Raw genomic sequence first — 21,158 nt, 5'->3', positions numbered from 1 at the left:
CATTCCTACCAGGAGGGGCAAAGTTTCCCAAACCTCAAAATGCCTATAAATACACCCCTCACCACACCCACAATTCAGTTTTACAAACTTTGCCTCCGATGGAGGTGGTGAAGTAAGTTTGTGCTAGATTCTACGTTGATATGCGCTCCGCAGCAAGTTGGGGCCCGGTTTTCCTCTCAGCGTGCAGTGAATGTCAGAGGGATGTGAGGAGTATTGCCTATTTGAATGCAGTGATCTCCTTCTAAGGGGTCTATTTCATAGGTTATCTGTTATCGGTCGTAGAGATTCATCTCTTACCTCCCTTTTCAGATCGACGATATACTCTTATATATACCATTACCTCTACTGATTCTCGTTTCAGTACTGGTTTGGCTATCTACTATATGTAGATGAGTGTCCTGGGGTAAGTAAGTCTTATTTTTTGTGACACTCCTAGCTATGGTTGGGCACTTTGTTTATAAAGTTCTAAATATATGTATTCAAACATTTATTTGCCTTGACTCAGAATGTTCAACTTTCCTTATTTTTCAGACAGTCAGTTTCATATTTGGGATAATGCATTTTAATTTAACATTTTTTCTTACCTTAAAATTTGACTTTTTCCCTGTGGGCTGTTAGGCTCGCGGGGGCTGAAAATGCTTCATTTTATTGCGTCATTCTTGGCGCGGACTTTTTTGGCGCAAAAATTCTATTTCCGTTTCCGGCGTCATACGTGTCGCCGGAAGTTGCGTCACTTTTTGACGTTATTTTGCGCCAAAAATGTCGGCGTTCCGGATGTGGCGTCATTTTTGGCGCCAAAAAAGCATTTAGGCGCCAAATAATGTGGGCGTCTTATTTGGCGCGAAAAAATATGGGCGTCACTCTTGTCTCCACATTATTTAAGTCTCATTTTTTATTGCTTCTGGTTGCTAGAAGCTTGTTCTTTGGCATTTTTTCCCATTCCTGAAACTGTCATTTAAGGAATTTGATCAATTTTGCTTTATATATATGTTGTTTTTTCTCTTACATATTGCAAGATGTCTCACGTTGCATCTGAGTCAGAAGATACTACAGGAAAATCGCTGTCAAGTGCTGAATCTACCAAAGCTAAGTGTATCTGCTGTAAACTTTTGGTAGCTATTCCTCCAGCTGTTGTTTGTATTGATTGTCATGACAAACTTGTTAAAGCAGATAATATTTCCTTTAGTAAAGTACCATTGCCTGTTGCAGTTCCTTCAACATCTAAGGTGCAGAATGTTCCTGATAATATAAGAGATTTTGTTTCTGAATCCATAAAGAAGGCTATGTCTGTTATTTCTCCTTCTAGTAAACATAAAAAATCTTTTCTTTCATGTAATTAACAAGAGTCCATGAGCTAGTGACGTATGGGATATACATTCCTACCAGGAGGGGCAAAGTTTCCCAAACCTTAAAATGCCTATAAATACACCCCTCACCACACCCACAAATCAGTTTTACAAACTTTGCCTCCGATGGAGGTGGTGAAGTAAGTTTGTGCTAGATTCTACGTTGATATGCGCTCCGCAGCAAGTTGGAGCCCGGTTTTCCTCTCAGCGTGCAGTGAATGTCAGAGGGATGTGAGGAGAGTATTGCCTATTGAATGCAGTGATCTCCTTCTACGGGGTCTATTTCATAAGGTTCTCTGTTATCGGTCGTAGAGATTCATCTCTTACCTCCCTTTTCAGATCGACGATATACTCTTATATTTACCATTTCCTCTACTGATTCTCGTTTCAGTACTGGTTTGGCTTTCTACAAACATGTAGATGAGTGTCCTGGGGTAAGTAAGTCTTATTTTCTGTGACACTCTAAGCTATGGTTGGGCACTTTATTTATAAAGTTCTAAATATATGTATTCAAACATTTATTTGCCTTGACTCAGAATGTTCAACTTTCCTTATTTCCAGACAGTCAGTTTCATATTTGGGATTATGCTTTAATTATCATATATTTTCTTACCTCAAAAATTTGACTTTTTTCCCTGTGGGCTGTTAGGCTCGCGGGGGCTGAAAATGCTTCATTTTATTGCGTCATTCTTGGCGCGGACTTTTTTGGCGCAAAAATTCATTTCCGTTTCCGGCGTCATACGTGTCGCCGGAAGTTGCGTCATTTTTGACGTTATTTTGCGCCAAAAATGTCGGCGTTCCGGATGTGGCGTCATTTTTGGCGCCAAAAGCATTTAGGCGCCAAATAATGTGGGCGTTTTATTTGGCGCCAAAAAATATGGGCGTCGCCTTTGTCTCCACATTATTTCAGTCTCATTTTTCATTTGCTTCTGGTTGCTAGAAGCTTGATGTTTGGCATTTTTTTCCCATTCCTGAAACTGTCTTATAAGGAATTTGATCTATTTTGCTTTATATGTTGTTTTTTCTCTTACATATTGCAAGATGTCTCACGTTGCATCTGAGCCAGAAGATACTACAGGAAAACCTCTGCCTGCTGGATCTACCAAAGCTAAGTGTATCTGCTGTAAACTTTTGGTAGCTATTCCTCCAGCTGTTGTTTGTATTAAATGTCATGACAAACTTGTTAATGCAGATAATATTTCCTTTAGTGATGTACCATTGCCTGTTGCAGTTCCCTCAACATCTAAGGTGCAGAATGTTCCTGATAACATAAGAGATTTTGTTTCTGAATCTATAAAGAAGGCTTTGTCTGTTATTTCTCCTTCTAGTAAACGTAAAAAGTCTTTTAAATCTTCTCTCTCTACAGATGAATTTTTAAATGAACACCATCATTCTGATTCTTTGGACTCTTCTGGTTCAGAGGATTCTGTCTCAGAGATTGATGCTGATAAATCTTCATATTTATTTAAGATGGAATTTATTCGCTCTTTACTTAAAGAAGTACTAATTGCTTTAGAAATAGAGGATTCTAGTCCTCTTGATACTAATTCTATACGTTTGGATAAGGTTTTTAAAGCTCCTGCGGTTATTCCAGAAGTCTTTTCTGTTCCTAATGCTATTTCTGCAGTAATTGCTAAGGAATGGGATAGATTGGGTAATTCATTTACTCCTTCTAAACGTTTTTAAGCAATTATATCCTGTTCCGCCTGACAGGTTAGAATTTTGGGACAAAATCCCTAAAGTTGATGGGGCTATTTCTACCCTTGCTAAACGTACTACCATTCCTACATCAGATGGTACCTCGTTTAAGGATCCTTTAGATAGAAAAATTGAATCTTTTCTAAGAAAAGCTTATCTATGTTCAGGTAATCTTCTTAGACCTGCTATATCATTGGCTGATGTTGCTGCAGCTTCAACTTTTTGGTTGGAAACTCTAGCGCAACAAGTAACAAATCGTGATTCTCATGATATTATTATTCTTCTCCAGCATGCTAATAATTTCATCTGTGATGCCATTTTTGATATTATTAGAGTTGATGTTAGATTTATGTCTCTGGCTATCTTAGCCAGAAGAGCTTTATGGCTTAAGACTTGGAATGCTGATATGGCTTCTAAATCAACTCTACTTTCCATTTCTTTCCAGGGAAACAAATTATTTGGTTCTCAGTTGGATTCTATTATTTCAACTGTTACTGGTGGGAAAGGAACTTTTTTACCACAGGATAAAAAGTCTAAAGGTAAAAACAGGGCTAACAATCGTTTTCGTTCCTTTCGTTTCAACAAAGAACAAAAGCCTGATCCTTCGTCCTCAGGAGCAGTTTCAGTTTGGAAACCATCTCCAGTCTGGAATAAATCCAAGCCTGCTAGAAAGGCAAAGCCTGCTTCTAAGTTCACATGAAGGTACGGCCCTCATTCCAGTTCAGCTGGTAGGGGGCAGGTTACGTTTTTTCAAAGAAATTTGGATCAATTCTGTTCACAATCTTTGGATTCAGAACATTGTTTCAGAAGGGTACAGAATTGGTTTCAAGATGAGACCTCCTGCAAAGAGATTTTTTCTTTCCCATGTCCCAGTAAATCCAGTGAAAGCTCAAGCATTTCTGAATTGTGTTTCAGATTTAGAGTTGGCTGGAGTAATTATGCCAGTTCCAATTCCGGAACAGGGGATGGGGTTTTATTCAAATCTCTTCATTGTACCAAAGAAGGAGAATTCCTTCAGACCAGTTCTGGATCTAAAATTATTGAATCGTTATGTAAGGATACCAACGTTCAAGATGGTAACTGTAAGGACTATATTGCCTTTTGTTCAGCAAGGGAATTATATGTCCACAATAGATTTACAGGATGCATATCTGCATATTCCGATTCATCCAGATCATTATCAGTTCCTGAGATTCTCTTTTCTAGACAAGCATTACCAATTTGTGGCTCTACCGTTTGGCCTTGCTACAGCTCCAAGAATTTTCACAAAGATTCTCGGTGCCCTTCTGTCTGTAATCAGAGAACAGGGTATTGTGGTATTTCCTTATTTGGACGATATCTTGGTACTTGCTCCGTCTTTACATTTAGCAGAGTCTCATACGAATCGACTTGTGTTGTTTCTTCAAGATCATGGTTGGAGGATCAATTTACCAAAAAGTTCTTTGATTCCTCAAACAAGGGTAACCTTTCTGGGTTTCCAGATAGATTCAGTGTCCATGACTTTGTCTTTAACAGACAAGAGACGTCTAAAATTGATTACAGCCTGTCGAAACCTTCAGTCTCAATCATTCCCTTCGGTAGCCTTATGCATGGAAATTCTAGGTCTTATGACTGCTGCATCGGACGCGATCCCCTTTGCTCGTTTTCACATGCGACCTCTTCAGCTCTGTATGCTGAACCAATGGTGCAGGGATTACACGAAGATATATCAATTAATATCTTTAAAACCGATTGTTCGGCACTCTCTAACGTGGTGGACAGATCACCATCGTTTAATTCAGGGGGCTTCTTTTGTTCTTCCGACCTGGACTGTAATTTCAACAGATGCAAGTCTCACAGGTTGGGGAGCTGTGTGGGGATCTCTGACGGCACAAGGAGTTTGGGAATCTCAGGAGGTGAGATTACCGATCAATATCTTGGAACTCCGTGCAGTTTTCAGAGCTCTTCAGTTTTGGCCTCTTCTGAAGAGAGAATCGTTCATTTGTTTTCAGACAGACAATGTCACAACTGTGGCATACATCAATCATCAAGGAGGGACTCACAGTCCTCTGGCTATGAAAGAAGTATCTCGAATTTTGGTTTGGGCGGAATCCAGCTCCTGTCTAATCTCTGCGGTTCATATCCCAGGTGTAGACAATTGGGAAGCGGATTATCTCAGTCGCCAAACGTTGCATCCGGGCGAATGGTCTCTTCACCCAGAGGTATTTCTTCAGATTGTTCAAATGTGGGGGTTCCCAGAGATAGATCTGATGGCCTCTCATCTAAACAAGAAACTTCCCAGGTATCTGTCCAGATCCCGGGATCCTCGGGCGGAGGCAGTGGATGCATTATCACTTCCTTGGAAGTATCATCCTGCCTATATCTTTCCGCCTCTAGTTCTTCTTCCAAGAGTAATCTCCAAGATTCTGAGGGAATGCTCGTTTGTTCTGCTAATAGCTCCGGCATGGCCTCACAGGTTTTGGTATGCGGATCTTGTCCGGATGGCATCTTGCCAACCATGGACTCTTCCGTTAAGACCAGACCTTCTGTCTCAAGGTCCTTTTTTCCATCCGGATCTGAAATCCTTAAATTTAAAGGTATGGAGATTGAACGCTTGATTCTTGGTCATAGAGGTTTCTCTGACTCCGTGATTAATACTATGTTACAGGCTCGTAAATCTGTATCTCGAGAGATATATTATAGAGTCTGGAAGACTTATATTTCTTGGTGTCTTTCTCATCATTTTTCCTGGCATTCTTTTAGAATACCGAGAATTTTACAGTTCCTTCAGGATGGTTTAGATAAGGGTTTGTCCGCAAGTTCTTTGAAAGGACAAATCTCTGCTCTTTCTGTTCTTTTTCACAGAAAGATTGCTATTCTTCCTGATATTCATTGTTTTGTACAAGCTTTGGTTCGTATAAAACCTGTCATTAAGTCAATTTCTCCTCCTTGGAGTTTGAATTTGGTTCTGGGAGCTCTTCAAGCTCCTCCGTTTGAACCTATGCATTCATTGGACATTAAATTACTTTCTTGGAAAGTTTTGTTCCTTTTGGCCATCTCTTCTGCCAGAAGAGTTTCTGAATTATCTGCTCTTTCTTGTGAGTCTCCTTTTCTGATTTTTCATCAGGATAAGGCGGTGTTGCGAACTTCTTTTGAATTTTTACCTAAAGTTGTGAATTCCAACAACATTAGTAGAGAAATTGTGGTTCCTTCATTATGTCCTAATCCTAAGAATTCTAAGGAGAAATCGTTGCATTCTTTGGATGTTGTTAGAGCTTTGAAATATTATGTTGAAGCTACGAAATCTTTTCGTAAGACTTCTAGTCTATTTGTTATCTTTTCCGGTTCTAGAAAAGGCCAGAAAGCTTCTGCCATTTCTTTGGCATCTTGGTTGAAATCTTTAATTCATCTTGCCTATGTTGAGTCGGGTAAAATTCCGCCTCAGAGGATTACAGCTCATTCTACTAGGTCAGTTTCTACTTCCTGGGCGTTTAGGAATGAAGCTTCGGTTGACCAGATATGCAAAGCAGCGACTTGGTCCTCTTTGCATACTTTTACTAAATTCTACCATTTTGATGTATTTTCTTCTTCTGAAGCAGTTTTTGGTAGAAAAGTACTTCAGGCAGCGTTTTCAGTTTGAATCTTCTGCTTATGTTTTTCGTTAAACTTTATTTTGGGTGTGGATTATTTTCAGCAGGAATTGGCTGTCTTTATTTTATCCCTCCCTCTCTAGTGACTCTTGTGTGGAAAGATCCACTTCTTGGGTAGTCATTATCCCATACGTCACTAGCTCATGGACTCTTGCTAATTACATGAAAGAAAACATAATTTATGTAAGAACTTACCTGATAAATTCATTTATTTCATATTAGCAAGAGTCCATGAGGCCCGCCCTTTTTTTGTGGTGGTTATGATTTTGTATAAAGCACAATTATTCCAATTCCTTATTTTATATGCTTTCGCACTTTTTTTCTTATCACCCCACTTCTTGGCTATTCGTTAAACTGAATTGTGGGTGTGGTGAGGGGTGTATTTATAGGCATTTTGAGGTTTGGGAAACTTTGCCCCTCCTGGTAGGAATGTATATCCCATACGTCACTAGCTCATGGACTCTTGCTAATATGAAAGAAATGAATTTATCAGGTAAGTTCTTACATAAATTATGTTTTTGACTACCCAACAGGAGGAGGCTAAGGGACCGGTCAACACCCTATACTCCAATATTCCCTCTGTCTTTCTGTAGTGGCACTTTGAGGAAAAAACTAACCTCAAATTGGTCTGAGAACCCCTCTCAACGAAAAATCAGGAGCACCTCAATTCTTCACCTACCTCCTGGGAGGCAAAGACTAGACTAAAGTTTGGGGAATCTGTCTCCTCCTGGTGACCAGGAGTTGAATCCCAGGATTGTGTATTTTTACCACCTTATGAAAGAAATTTAATTTGTGATCAGACTACCTATATGTAAATATTTGTTGACCTTTCCAGGTAGATTCAATTCAAGAGATTATTATTTTAAGACCCAATCATTTTTAGTTAAAAATATTTTTAAGGGTCAACTGTTGTAAAAATAATTTTGCTGAATACTGATGTACAATTAAATTGTAATTTTTCCAGGAATCCCCAGCCCGAGCACCTACAGGATCCCCCCGCACAGCAAGCCGCACTGGTTCCACCACTGTTCCCAGTTCCTCTCCTATGACGAATGTCAAGAAGCCAGACCCTAATATTAAAAGTAGGTCTTACCTCCGTGCAGTATGAAGCTGCCCTGCTAGCACAAAGGTTAAATGAATAGTAGGGGGAGAATCTTCAGGAGCATATGAAGGACTTAATCTGACCAGAACACACTCTATTTCTTGATTTATCTGGTACAGTGAGTTCTCAGGGGTGCCTAAAGCATTCTGTTTACTCCCGGATTCATGAATGGGGCGAGTTACCCTATAGTGATATTATCTGATCTCCTTTCATACAAACTGTATTTTTTGTCTGTGCCTTAAATCAGTATAGTGATAAAGTGACATGCTCTCATTTATTATTAGAGAAGTAGAAACTCTGTGTTTAACCCCCTCAAATCAGTTAAGCACATAGTTTAAAGTACCACTTGGCAGATGAAGAGCACTGCTGGTCCCAAGTAGAAACTGGGAGGCACACAGCTGGGTTGTGTGACTAGCCCTCTGAATTAGAGCATGTCATTTTATCACTATAATGGCTCTTAACTCAAAAGGTCGATGACATACTTATAAACTGCAAAGGTTTGGTGTCCAGATAAAACTGTTTTTTTTATGAATGTAAAATGGTTACATATATATATATATATATATATATATATATATATATATATATATATATATATATATATATATATATATATATTAATATAGCACACAGAAAAAGTCCAGCACTCACTCACAAGCTCTCAACTAAGATAAAAGCAGCAATGGAAGAGTTAGTTACCACATCTGGCCAAATGGGAAAAGCCCAGGTACCTCGTCAAGGTCTCTTCCAAAAAAACCTTGGTCCCTAAACAGCCACACAATGCAGGTTCACAATCAAACAACTGTGGTGGAAAAAAAGCAACTGTGAAAAAATGGAGGGTGCACAGGCTTATGTAATCTCCCCAAACATATACAAAACACGGGTGGGGTCAGCACGATCAGGCCAAACCGGGTACACATCCTATTACCCTGCAACATGCACAGCCCTGGGTGCAAACCAGCACGCTCAGGAAGCTGCACTGTCACCAGAGCCACCGGCAGTTAACCCCAGACAACTGCATGTGGCTCTGGTGACAGTGCAGCTTCCTGTGCGTGCCGGTTTGCACCCAGGGCTGTGCATCATAGGATGTGTACCCGGTCCGACCTGAGAGTGCTGACCCCACCCGTGTTTTGTATATGTTTGGGGAGATTACATAAGCCTGTGCACCCTCCATTTTTTCACAGTTGCTTTTTTTCCACAGTTGTTTGATTGTGAGCCTGCATTGTGTGGCTGTTTAGGGACCAAGGTTTTTTTGGAAGAGACCTTGACAAGGTACCTGGGCTTTTCCCATTTGGCCAGATGCGGTAACTAAGTCTTCCATTGCTGCTTTTTATCTTAGTTGTGAGCTATCTTAGAGTGCTGGAATTTTTCTGTGTGTTATATTAATGTATTTTTTTTTTTAATTTTCCCTGTTTGGGCCTTGCACCCAGGCCTGTCTGGAGTTACTGCCTGTGGCTCTGGTGACAGTGCAGCTTCCTGAGAGTGCTGGTTTGCACCCAGGGCTGTGCATGTTGCAGGGTCATAGGACGTGTACCCGGTCCGGCCTGAGCGTGCTGACCCCACCCGTGTTTTGTATGTATATATGTATGTATATATGTGTGTGTATACTATTTGAGCTATCTTTTTCTTCTTACAGATGCAGCAGCCAGTGAGGGTGTATTGGCAAGTTTCTTTAACAGTCTGCTGAGTAAAAAGACAGGATCCCCTGGGAGTCCAGGAGGTGGAACAGCACAAGGTGCAGTTAAAAAGACAGGTAGGGAAAATGAAGCATTAGGTAACATTTTGACCTTTGTGTTATTTATTGTATGCAGTTTTAAAGGGGCATTAAAGTCAAGCACATCTGTATCATGCATATAAAACAGCACTGATTATTTTAATTTTGAACAGTTTATTTTGATTTTGAATGAAAGTGTGTCTATGCACAGAGGGTCCATGGAAAAGCTCACTAACTGATCATTAGGACTCCCATAGCACTGTTGGCGACTAATGGCACACCCCATTAACATAAGAACAAAAAATGCAATTTAACCTTTTTAATGCACACATATTTTTTAATATTTTTAACATCTTTAAGAGGGACTCTTTCATGAGCGTAATATAATTGTATTGATTTAATTTTCCTTTAGTACAACTATTGATTGATATATATTCTGAGATTTGTTACTGTTAATATCAAAGGAAAACTTTAATCAAATATTTAAACTAATCCCCTTTCTGCTCCTGCCCTCCTCTCTATCTCTCCATATTTTCCTCTGTGGTGAGAAAACCTTTTGTTTTCCTCTGTTCCATCCCACAAACTGCAGGGTCTTGCAATGCACAGAGCTGTCCCACATTCCATTTCCAAACATGTTGCTCACTCTACCATGGTTGTTTTTTGGTGCCATGAGTTTAGCTGCTATAAACCCACCTAGATGACAAATCAGCCAACTCTTTCCACTCACTACAATCTCACAACTACATTTATTTCTAATGACACTGTGAGTCCACGGATCATCTTTAATTACTATTGGGGAATATCACTTCTGGCCAGCAGGAGGAGGCAAAGAACACCACAGCAAAACTGTTAAGTATCACCTCCCTTCCCTCCAACCCCAGTCATTCTCTTTGCCTACGTTAAAAGCAAGGAGGTGGTAAAGTTTAGGTGTCTGAAAGAAGATTCTTCAATCAAGATATTATTTTGAAGCAGAGCAAGTTTGTTTTGCTCCTTCCTGGGGTTTAGCCGTAGTCCATGTCAGTCTCTTCAGTAGAGCAGTGGTGGCTTTTAAGCAATTGGGAACTTGTGGGGTATAATCCTCACTGCACCTCCCAAATAGTTTTTGCTGCCCTATCCTGAAAGCCTGATTAGGAATATTCAGTCTTTCCTGATTTTTCCACGGGTCCATGTGAGTGAGATGACCTCTCATACCAAGTGAGCTAACCTGCTGCCGGGCAGATTGATCTTCAGGTAAGTGCCTAGTTTTATTTTCTTGGAAGGAGAATATGGCACTTTATAAGTTTAAGTCTGGTTTATATGATTTTAGTAGGCAGTGTATGCAGGCACTGGGGGCCTAAACTCTTTTGGAGAGGCTCAGATTTAGTTTATTTGTTGCTGTTTAAATCCAGACTTTGTGGGACAGAGACAGTGTGTTTTACTGTGTGTAATGGCTCCCGCATTGATAGTAATGGCGGCTGGTCTCTTTTCTAGTTAGGAACGCCCACGAATTGGAAGGGCGGGTTTCTGAGGCGGCAATTTAGTGTTCAGCACCTTTCCGGAGCACTTCATTTTAGTTCCGGTCTAGAGTGGTATTTTGCTGCGTCTCTGCTGAAAGAGGAGTGTTTTTATATTGTAGCTGTTTTTGAACAGCTAGATTTTGAGTCCGGATCGTAGTCAGAGTTTTATCTGGTTCACAGGAGGCAAGGAGTGCTGAGGTGAGGAGGCTGTCTGAGGTTTATAGTGAACTGCTGCTTGGTGGTAGTAAAGGAAAATTATTTTTACTTTTAAAATTTAAAGTGCCAGTAACGTTTTTTTGTTATTATTTTTCGAAGCTAAATAAAGCAGATGTGTTTATTTTGTTGGCTCATTGGGTAAAGATGGATCAAGAGGCCCTGCAAAACATTACATGTAGCTTGTGTTTTTACTCTAATTTGGAACCCCCAATCCCTTTTTGTACCTTGTGTATTGAAAGAACATTACATTACAGGGAGAGACTTTTTGAATCTGAGCCATCATTAGCTAAGGCGGCTGCTGTTCAGGGGGTCCCCTGTTCAAGATATGCCGCAGCTTTCTCCTCAAGTGTCCCAAACTTTATCGTCTACACATGCAGTGCGCTGCGCTTCCTCTCACACTCTGGCTAGAGTTACGTTGCAAGACATTGCTACCCACATATCTTCTGCGGTAACTGATGCGCTGTCTGCTTTTCCCATGCTACAGGGAAAGCGCAAGAGGAAATCTAAGGAATCAGTGAATAAGATTTGACACAGTTGTGGCTAGTCCGAATGATCCTTCCCAGAAGTCTGATGAAGGAGATACTACGGTAGCATCTGAGGGTAAAGTCTGACTCAGTGTAACTCCTTTTTCTGATGCTGAAGTTGTATGCTTCAGGTTTAAGCTAGAACACCTCCGGTTGTTACTTTAAAGAGATTTTGGCCACCTTGGACGACCCTGACATGACTGTCGTAGTCAACCCTAAGAAGTCTAGTAAGTTAAACAAATACTTTGACGTCCCTTCCACGGTGGAGGTTTCTCTTGTAAGATGTATTGAGTCCACAGATTCATCCTTACTTGTGGGATATTCTCCTTCCCTACTGGAAGTGGCAGAGAGAGCACCCACAGCAGAGCTGTCTATATAGCTCCCCCCTTAGCTCCACCCCCCAGTCATTCTCTCTGCCTGCCTAACTGCTAGGAAGGGCAAAGAGCTATGTGGTGACTAAAATATTAGTTTTTTATTTCTCAAGCAAAAGTTTATTATTTTGAATGGTACTATTTACTCTCTGGCAGAAAAGGGATGAAGATTTCTGCAAGGAGGATGATGAACTTAGCACTTTGTAACTAAGATAGACTGCTGTTCTCACAAGGCTTGAAGAGTACTGGAAAACTTCAGTTGGGAGAACAGTTTGCAGGCTAAGCTGCATATGAGGTATGTTCAGTCTATATTTTTCTAGACAGATTGTGTTAATTCTAGAAAAGGCTGGCAATATCCCCATGAGGGAAGGGTAAGCTGTATTCAGACATTTTAATAGGAATTTCAGCTTGCTTGAAGGGCTCATTAGTTACTGGTGACACTGTTAGGGAAAAACGTTTTGTTTATTGATGCATTTATAACGTTTTTTGAAGGGACTAAAGGGGTCATTGTGGCTTGGTTTTGAGTTTTGTAACTCACATGGTTAATTAAGAGACACTCTGGTGTTTCTCTGATAGGCCTCAAAACATCGAGTGAGGTGGGAGGGGCATATTTTCACACCTCAGTTGCGCAGTTTCCTTTCCTCTGAGACATATCACTGCTTCTCCTGAGGTTCCTGCTGTGTTTGAGGGCTGTTAAAGAAGTTTTTCCCCCACAAATCGTTCTGAAGGGCAGGTAGGAGCCACAGCAGAGCTGTGGCAAGGTTCTAAAAGTCTTTTTTACTGGGTTTAACGTTTTTCAATCCGTTTTTGCCATTAAGGGGTTAATTGTTTATTTGCATAGCTGTGCAAAGTTACGAAGTCTTTATAATGCTACTGTAAAAATTTTGTTACGTTTACTGCTTTTTTACACTGTTTTTCAGAACTGGTGCAGCTTTTTTCTCTTAAAGGCACAGTACCGTTTTATTTCTAAGTGTTTTTTACTTTGATTACAGTGTTTTCCAAGCTTGCTTGTTACATTACTAGCCTGTTTAACATGTCTGACACAAAGGAAAATCCTTGTTTAATATGTTTGGAAGCCATTGTGGAACCCCCTCTTAGAGTGTGTCCCAATTGTACTGATATGTCTATAAACTATAAAGAACATATATAATCACTTAAAAATAGAGCAATAGATGATTCTCAGTCAGAAGTAAATGAGGGTTCGCCATCTAGCTCTCCCCAAGTGTCACAACCAGTAACGCCCGCACAAGTGACGCCAAGTACATCTAGTGTGTCAAATTCTTTTACTTTACAAGACATGGCCACAGTTATGAATACAACCCTCACAGAGGTTTTATCTAAACTGCCTGGTTTACAAGGAAAGCGGGACAGCTCTGGGTTTAGAAAAAATGCTGAGCCGTCTGACGCTTTAGTAGCCGTATCTGATATGCCCTCACAATGCTCTGAAGTAGGGGTGAGGGATTTGTTATCTGAGGAAGAAATTTCTGATTCAGGAAAGACGCTTCCTCAGACATATTCTAATATGACGGCCTTTAAATTTAAACTTGAACACCTCCGCTTATTGCTCAGGGAGGTATTAGCGACTCTAGATGATTGTGACCCTATGGTGGTTCCAGAGAAATTGTGTAAAATGGATAAATACTTAGAGGTTCCTGTTTACACTGATGTTTTTCCAGTCCCTAAGAGGATTGTGAATATTATTACTAAGGATTGGGATAGACCAGGTATTCCGTTCTCTCCCCCTCCTGTTTTTAAGAAAATGTTTCCCATATCTGACACCATGCGGGACTCGTGGCAGACAGTTCCTAAGGTGGAGGGAGCAATTTCTACTCTGTCTAAGCGTACAACTATACCTATCAAAGACAGTTGTGCTTTCAAAGATCCTATGGATAAAAAAAATTAGAGGGTCTCCTGAAGAAAATTTTTGTTCATCAGGGTTTTTCTCTCCAACCTATTGCATGCATTGTTCCTGTAACTACTGCAGCTGCTTTCTGGTTTGAGGCTCTAGAAGAGGCTCTTCAGATGGAGACTCCATTAGAGGAGATTATGGACAGAATCAAGGCCCCTAATTCTTTTATTACAGATGCCGCTTTTCAACTGGCTAAATTAGCAGCAAAGAATTCAGGTTTTGCCATTTTAGCACGCAGGGCGTTATGGCTTAAGTCCTGGTCTGCTGATGTGTCATCTAAATCTAAACTTTTGAACATCCCTTTCAAAGGAAAGACCCTATTCGGGCCTGAACTGAAAGAGATTATTTCAGATATCACTGGAGGGAAAGGTTCTGCCCTTCCTCAGGATAGATCAAATAAGATGATCAAACAAAATAATTTTCGTTCCTTTCGGAACTTCAAGAGTGGTTCCGTTTCAGCTTCCTCTGCTACAAAGCAAGAGGGGAATTTTGCCCAATCCAAGTCAGTCTGGAGACCTAACCAGGCTTGGAACATGGGTACACAGGCCAAGAAGCCTGCAGCTGCCTCTAAGACAGCATGAAGGGGTAGCCCCCGATCCGGGACCGGATCTAGTAGGGGGCAGACTCTCTCTCTTCGCTCAGTCTTGGGCAAGAGATGTTCACGATCCCTGGGCTTTAGAAATTGTGTCCCAGGGATATCTTCTGGAATTCAAAGGCTCCCTTCCAAGGGGGAGATTTCATATTTCTCGATTGTCTGTAAACCAGACAAAGAGAGAGACGTTCTTACGCTGTGTAGAAGATCTCCTTACCATGGGCGTGATCCACCCAGTCCCAAAAGAGGAACAGGGGCTAGGGTTCTACTCAAACCTGTTTGTGGTTCCCAAAAAGAGGGAACTTTCAGACCAATCTTGGATCTCAAAATTCTAAACAAGTTCCTCAAAGTTCCATCATTCAAGATGGAGACCATTCGGACTATTCTGCCTCTGATCCAGGAAGGTCAATATATGACTACCGTGGACTTATAGGATGCGTATCTACACATCCCTATTCACAGAAATCATCATCAATTTCTCAAATTTGCCTTTCTAGAAAGGCATTACCAGTTTGTGGCTCTTCCCTTCGGATTAGCCACGGCTCCAAGAATTTTCACAAAGGTGCTAGGGTCCCTTCTGGCGGTTCTACGACCTCGGGGCATAGCAGTGGCGCCTTATCTAGACGACATCTTAATCCAGGTGTCGACTTTTCAGCTAGCCAAGTCTCACACGGACATTGTGTTGGCTTTTCTGAGATCTCACGGGTCTAAGGTGAACATAAAAAAAAGAGTTCTCTCTTCCCTCTTACAAGAGTTTCCTTTCTAGGGACTCTGATAGATTCGGTAGAAATGAAAATATTTCTGACGGTGGTCAGAAAATCAAAACTCTTAACCACTTGCCGAACTCTTGATTCCATTCCTTGGCCATCTGTGGCTCAGTGTATGGAGGTAATCGGACTCATGGTAGCGGCAATGGACATAGTTCCTTTTGGCCGCCTACACCTCAGACCACTGCAACTATGCATGCTCAAACAGTGGAATGGGGATTATGCAGATTTATCTCCTCAACTGCATCTGGACCAGGAGACTAGAGATTCTCTTCTCTGGTGGTTGTCTCAGGACCACCTGTCTCAGGGAATGTACTTCCACAGGCCAGAGTGGCTCATTGTAACGACGGATGCCAGCCTGCTAGGCTGGGGTGCAGTCTGGAACTCCCTGAAAGCACAGGGCTTATGGTCTCGGGCGGAATCTCTTCTTCCGATAAACATCCTAGAACTGAGAGCGATATTCAAGGCGCTTTAGGCGTGGCCTCAGCTTGCTGCAGCCTAAATTCATCAGGTTTCAGTCGGACAACATCACAACTGTAACTTATATCAATCATCAAGGAGGAACAAGGAGTTCTCTAGCGATGATGGAGGTAACCAAAATAATCCGATGGGCAGAGGATCACTCTTGCCATCTCTCAGCAATCCACATCCCAAGAGTAAAGAACTGGGAGGCGGATTTTCTAAGTCGTCAGACTTTTCATCCGGGGGAGTGGGAACTCCATCCGGAGGTATTTGCTCAGCTGATTCAGCTATGGGGCACACCAGAATTGGATCTGATGGCGTCGCATCAGAATGCCAAACTTCCTTGTTACGGGTCCAGGTCCCGGGATCCCAAGGCAGTACCTTGGTCCTTCAATCTGGCCTACGTATTTCCACCGCTTTCTCTCCTCCCACGTCTGGTTGCCAGAATCAAGCAGGAGAGAGCTTTGGTGATTCTGATCGCACCTGCGTGGCCACGCAGGACTTGGTATGCAGACCTAGTGGGCATGTCCTCGGTTCCACCGTGGACCCTGCCAATAAAGCGGGACCTTCTAATCCAAGGTCCATCCAAATCTAGTTTCTCTGCTTCTGACTGCTTGGAGATTGAACGCCTAATTCTATCAAAGCGTGGGTTCTCTGAGTCGGTCAGTGATACCCTGATTCAGGCTAGAAAACTTGTCACCAGGAAGATCTATCATAAGATTTGGCGCAAATATCTTTATTGGTGTGAATCCAAAGGTTACTCGTGGAGTAAGATTAGGATTCCTAGAATATTGTCTTTTCTCCAAGAAGGTTTGGAGAAGGGATTATCAGCTAGTTCTCTAAAAGGACAAATATCTGTTTTGTCTATTCTACTACACAAACGTATGGCAGATGTCCCAGACGTTCAAACTTTTAGTCAGGCTTTGGTCAGAATTAAGCCTGTATTTAAGCCTGTTGCTCTGCCTTGGAGCCTAAACTTAGTCCTTAGAGTTCTTCAAGGGGTTCCGTTTGAACCTATGCATTCCATAGATATTAAGCTTCTATCTTGGAAAGTTTTGTTCTTAGTTGCTATCTCTTCGGCCCGAAGAGTTTCTGAGCTATCTGCTTTACAGTGTGATTCCCCTTATCTTATTTTCCATGCAGATAAGGTGGTTTTGCGTACCAAACCTGGTTTTCTTCCTAAGGTTGTTTCTAATAAGAATATCAATCAAGAGATTGTTGTTCCTTCTCTGTGTCCTAATCCTTCATCAAGGAAGGAACGTCTGTTGCACAATCTTGATGTGGTTGTGCTTTAAAGTTCTACTTACAAGCAACCAAAGATTTCCGTCAAACATCTTCATTGTTTGTTGTTTATTCTGGTAAGCGGAGAGGTCAAAAGGCTACGGCTACCTCTCTTTCCTTTTGGCTGAAAAGCAACATCGGTTTGGCCTATGAGACTGCTGGACAGCAGCCTCCTGAAAGAATTACTGCTCATTCTACTAGAGCTGTGGCTTCCACATGGGCTTTTAAAAATGAGGCTTCTGTTGAACAGATTTGTAAGGCGGCGACTTGGTCTTCGCTTCATACTTTTTCCAAATTTTACAAATGTGATACTTTTCCTTCTTCGGAGACTATTTTTGGGAGAAAGGTTCTACAAGCAGTGGTGCCTTCCGTCTTGTCCCTCCCTTCATCCGTGTCCTAAAGCTTTGGTATTGGTATCCCACAAGTAAGGATGAATCCGTGGACTCGATACATCTTACAAGAGAAAACATAATTTATGCTTACCTGATAAATTTATTTCTCTTGTGATGTATTGAGTCCACGGCCTGCCCTGTTTATTTAAGACAGGCATATATATTTTTATTTTTAAACTTTCAGTCACCACTGCACCCTATGGTTTCTCCTTTTTCTTCCTAGCCTTCGGTCGAATGACTGGGGGTGGAGCTAAGGGGGGAGCTATATAGACAGCTCTGCTGTGGGTGCTCTCTCTGCCACTTCCTGTAGGGAAGGAGAATATCCCACAAGTAAGGATGAATCCGTGGACTCGATACATCACAAGAGAAATAAATTTATCAGGTAAGCATAAATTATGTTTTTTCCGGTTCCAGACCGGGCTACAGAGATTATTGCTCGGGAATGGGAGGGACCTGGTATCCCTATTTCTTTCATGTAATTGGCAAGAGTCCATGAGCTAGTGACGTATGGGATATACAATCCTACCAGGAGGGGCAAAGTTTCCCAAACCTCAAAATGCCTATAAATACACCCCTCACCACACCCACAATTCAGTTTTACAAACTTTGCCTCCTATGGAGGTGGTGAAGTAAGTTTGTGCTAACATTTCTACGATGATATGTGCTTCTCAGCATTTTGAAGGCCGATTCCTCTCAGAGTACAGTGAATGTCAGTGGGATGTGAAGGGGATATCACCTATTGAATGCAATGGTTTTCCTCACGGGGATCTATTTCATAGGTTCTCTGTTATCGGTCGTAGAGATTCATCTCCTACCTCCCTTTTAAGATAGACTATATACTCTCATATTCCATTACTTCTACTGATAACCGTTTCAGTACTGGTTTGGCTATCTGCTATATGTGGATGGGTGTCTTTTGGTAAGTTTGTTTTGATTACTTAAGACACTCTCTCAGCTATGGTTTGGCACTTTATGTATTTATATAAAGTTCTAAATATATGTATTGTACTTATATTTGCCATGATTCAGGTTTTCAGTATATTTCCTTTTGCAGACTGTCAGTTTCATATCTGGGAAATGCTTTTTTATGAAAAATGTATTTCTTACCTGGGGTATAGTCTCTTATTCAATTGACTGTCTTTTAAATTCGTGGGCAGAATTGGACTCGCGAGGGCGCAAAATGCCAGAGTTTATTGTGTCATTTTTGGTGCGAAATTATGTTAGTTGACGCAAGTTTGTCATTCCCGGCGTCTTAGTTGACCCTGAGTCCTTTCACAAGGTTGCGTCATCTATGACGCGAGTGTGTCGTTTCCGGACGTTTTTGGCACCAAAAAATATTTTTCTGTTTGTTGTGCGTCATACTTGCCGCCAAATATTTTCATTATTTAAGACCCCTTTTTTATTTGCCTCCTGCCTTTTTTTCTATGTCTGAGGGCTATGCGGTTTTCATTTTTTCCCATTCCTGAAACTGCCATATAAGGAAATTGATAATTTTGCTTTATATGTTTTTTTTTCTCTTACATTTGCAAGATGTCTCAATCTGATCCTGTCTCAGAAATCATTGATGGAACCCTGCGGCCTGATAGCAGTTCTACTAAAGCTAAGTGCATTTGTTGTAAACTTGTGGGGGTTATACCTCCAGCTGTGGTTTGTAATGGTTGTCATGATAAACTTTTACATGCAGAGAATGTATCCATCAGTAGTAGTTCATTACCTGTTGCTGTTCCCTCAACATCTAATGCACAAAATATACCTGTAAATTTAAAAGAATTTATTTCTGATTCTATTCAGAAGGCTTTGTCTGCCATTCCGCCTTCTAAAAAACATAAAAGGTCTTTTAAAACTTCTCATAAGGTTGATGAAATTTCAAATGACCAGCAACATACTGAATTATCCTCTGACGAGGATCTATCTGATTCAGAAGATCCTGCCTCAGATATTGACACTGACAAATCCTCTTATTTTTTTAAAATGGAGTATATTTGTTCTTTGTTAAAAAAAAGTGTTGATTACATTAGATTTGAAGGAAACTAGTCCTCATGATATTAAAACCAGTAAACGTTTAAATTCTGTTTATAAACCTCCTGTGGTTATTCCAGAGGTTTTCCAGTTCCTGATGCTATTTCTGATATGATTTCTAAGGAATGGAATAGGCCTGGTACTTCTTTTATTCCTTCTTCAAGGTTTAAAAAATTGTATCCTTTGCCAGCAGTTAGATTGGAGTTTTGGGAAAAGATCCCCAAAGTTGTTAGGGCTATCTCTACTCTTGCTAAACCTACTACTATTCCTATGGAAGATAGTACTTCTTTTAAAGATCCTTTAGATAGGAAACTTGAATCTTATCTAAGGAAAGCTTATTTATATTCAGGTCATCTTCTTAGACCTGCAATTTCTTTGGCTGATGTTGCAGCTGCTTCAACTTTTTGGTTGGAAACTTTAGTGCAACAAGTATCGGATCATGATTTGTCTAGCATTGTTAAGTTGATCAAAATTGATATTAAATCTATGTCTTTAGCTAGAAGAGCTTTGTGGCTTAAATCTTGTAATGCTGATATGACTTCTAAGTCTATATTGCTCTCTCTTTCTTTCCAAGGTAATAAATTATTTGGTTCTCAGTTGGATTCAATAATTTAACTTTCACTGGGGGTAAGGGAGTTTTTTTGCCTCAGGATAAAAGACCTAAGGGTAAATCTAAAGCTTCTAATTGTTTTTGTTCCTTTCGACAAAATAAGTAACAGAAACCTAATCCTTCCCCCCAAGGAATCTGCTTCCAATTGGAAGCCTTCTTCAAATTGGAATAAATCCAAGCCATTTAAGAGATCAAAACCAAGTCCGCATGAAGGTGCGGCCCTCATTCCAGCTCAGCTGGCAGGGGGCAGATTAAAAATTTTCAAAGATGTTTGGATCAATTCCGTCCAAAATCATTGGATTCAGAGTATTGTCTCTCAGGGTTACAGACTAGGATTCAGAATAATTCTCTCACGCATTCCAGCAAACCCAGTAAAGGGTCAGGCTTTCCTGAAGTGTGTTTCAAACCTGGAGTTATCAGGGGTAATCATGCCAGTTCCATTTCAGGAACAGGGTCTGGGGTTTTATTCAAATCTATTCATTGTCCCAAAGAAAGAAAATTCATTCAGACCAGTTTTGGATCTAAAGATTTTGAATCGATATGTAAGAGTACCAACTTTTAAAATGGTGACTATAAGGACTTTTCTGCCTTTTTGTTCAGCAAGGGCATTATATGTCGACAATAGATTTACAGGATGCATATCTTCATATTCAGATTCATCCAGATAACTATTAGTTCCTGAGATTCTCTTTTCTAGACAAGCATTACCAATTTGTTGCTCTTCCTTTTGGCCTAGCGACAGCTCCAAAAATCTTTTCAAAGGTTCTAGGTGCCCTACTCTTTGTAATCATAGAGTGGGGTATTGCGGTATTTCCTTATTTGGACAATATCTTGGTACTCGCTCAGTCTTTACGTCCTGCAGAATCTCACACAAATCAACTAGTGTTATTTCTTCGAAGACATGGTTGGAGGATCAATTTACCAAAAAAGTTATTTGTTTCCTCAGACAAAGGTAACCTTTTTAGGTTTCCAGATAGATTCAGTGTCCATGACTTTGTCTCTAACAGATGATAGACGTTTGAAATTGGTT

At 40.8% G+C, this 21,158-nt stretch overlaps 1 protein-coding gene across 1 annotated transcript in view; it reads left to right on the top strand.

The window, feature by feature from the left end:
- Positions 1–21,158, top strand: part of DYNC1LI2 (dynein cytoplasmic 1 light intermediate chain 2) — a 326,410-nt gene that overhangs the window by 287,493 nt on the left and 17,759 nt on the right. Inside the window, exons 11-12 of the mRNA XM_053700389.1 lie at positions 7,638–7,755; positions 9,412–9,528. Coding sequence (XP_053556364.1) covers positions 7,638–7,755; positions 9,412–9,528 — 235 coding nt within the window. The remainder of the gene's footprint in view (positions 1–7,637; positions 7,756–9,411; positions 9,529–21,158) is intronic.

Source organism: Bombina bombina, chromosome 1 (assembly GCF_027579735.1).
Source record: "Bombina bombina isolate aBomBom1 chromosome 1, aBomBom1.pri, whole genome shotgun sequence".
Lineage (NCBI taxonomy): Eukaryota > Metazoa > Chordata > Amphibia > Anura > Bombinatoridae > Bombina > Bombina bombina.
The sequence above is the reverse complement of the archived record's forward strand: the minus strand, read 5'-3'. Positions and strand labels throughout refer to the sequence as shown.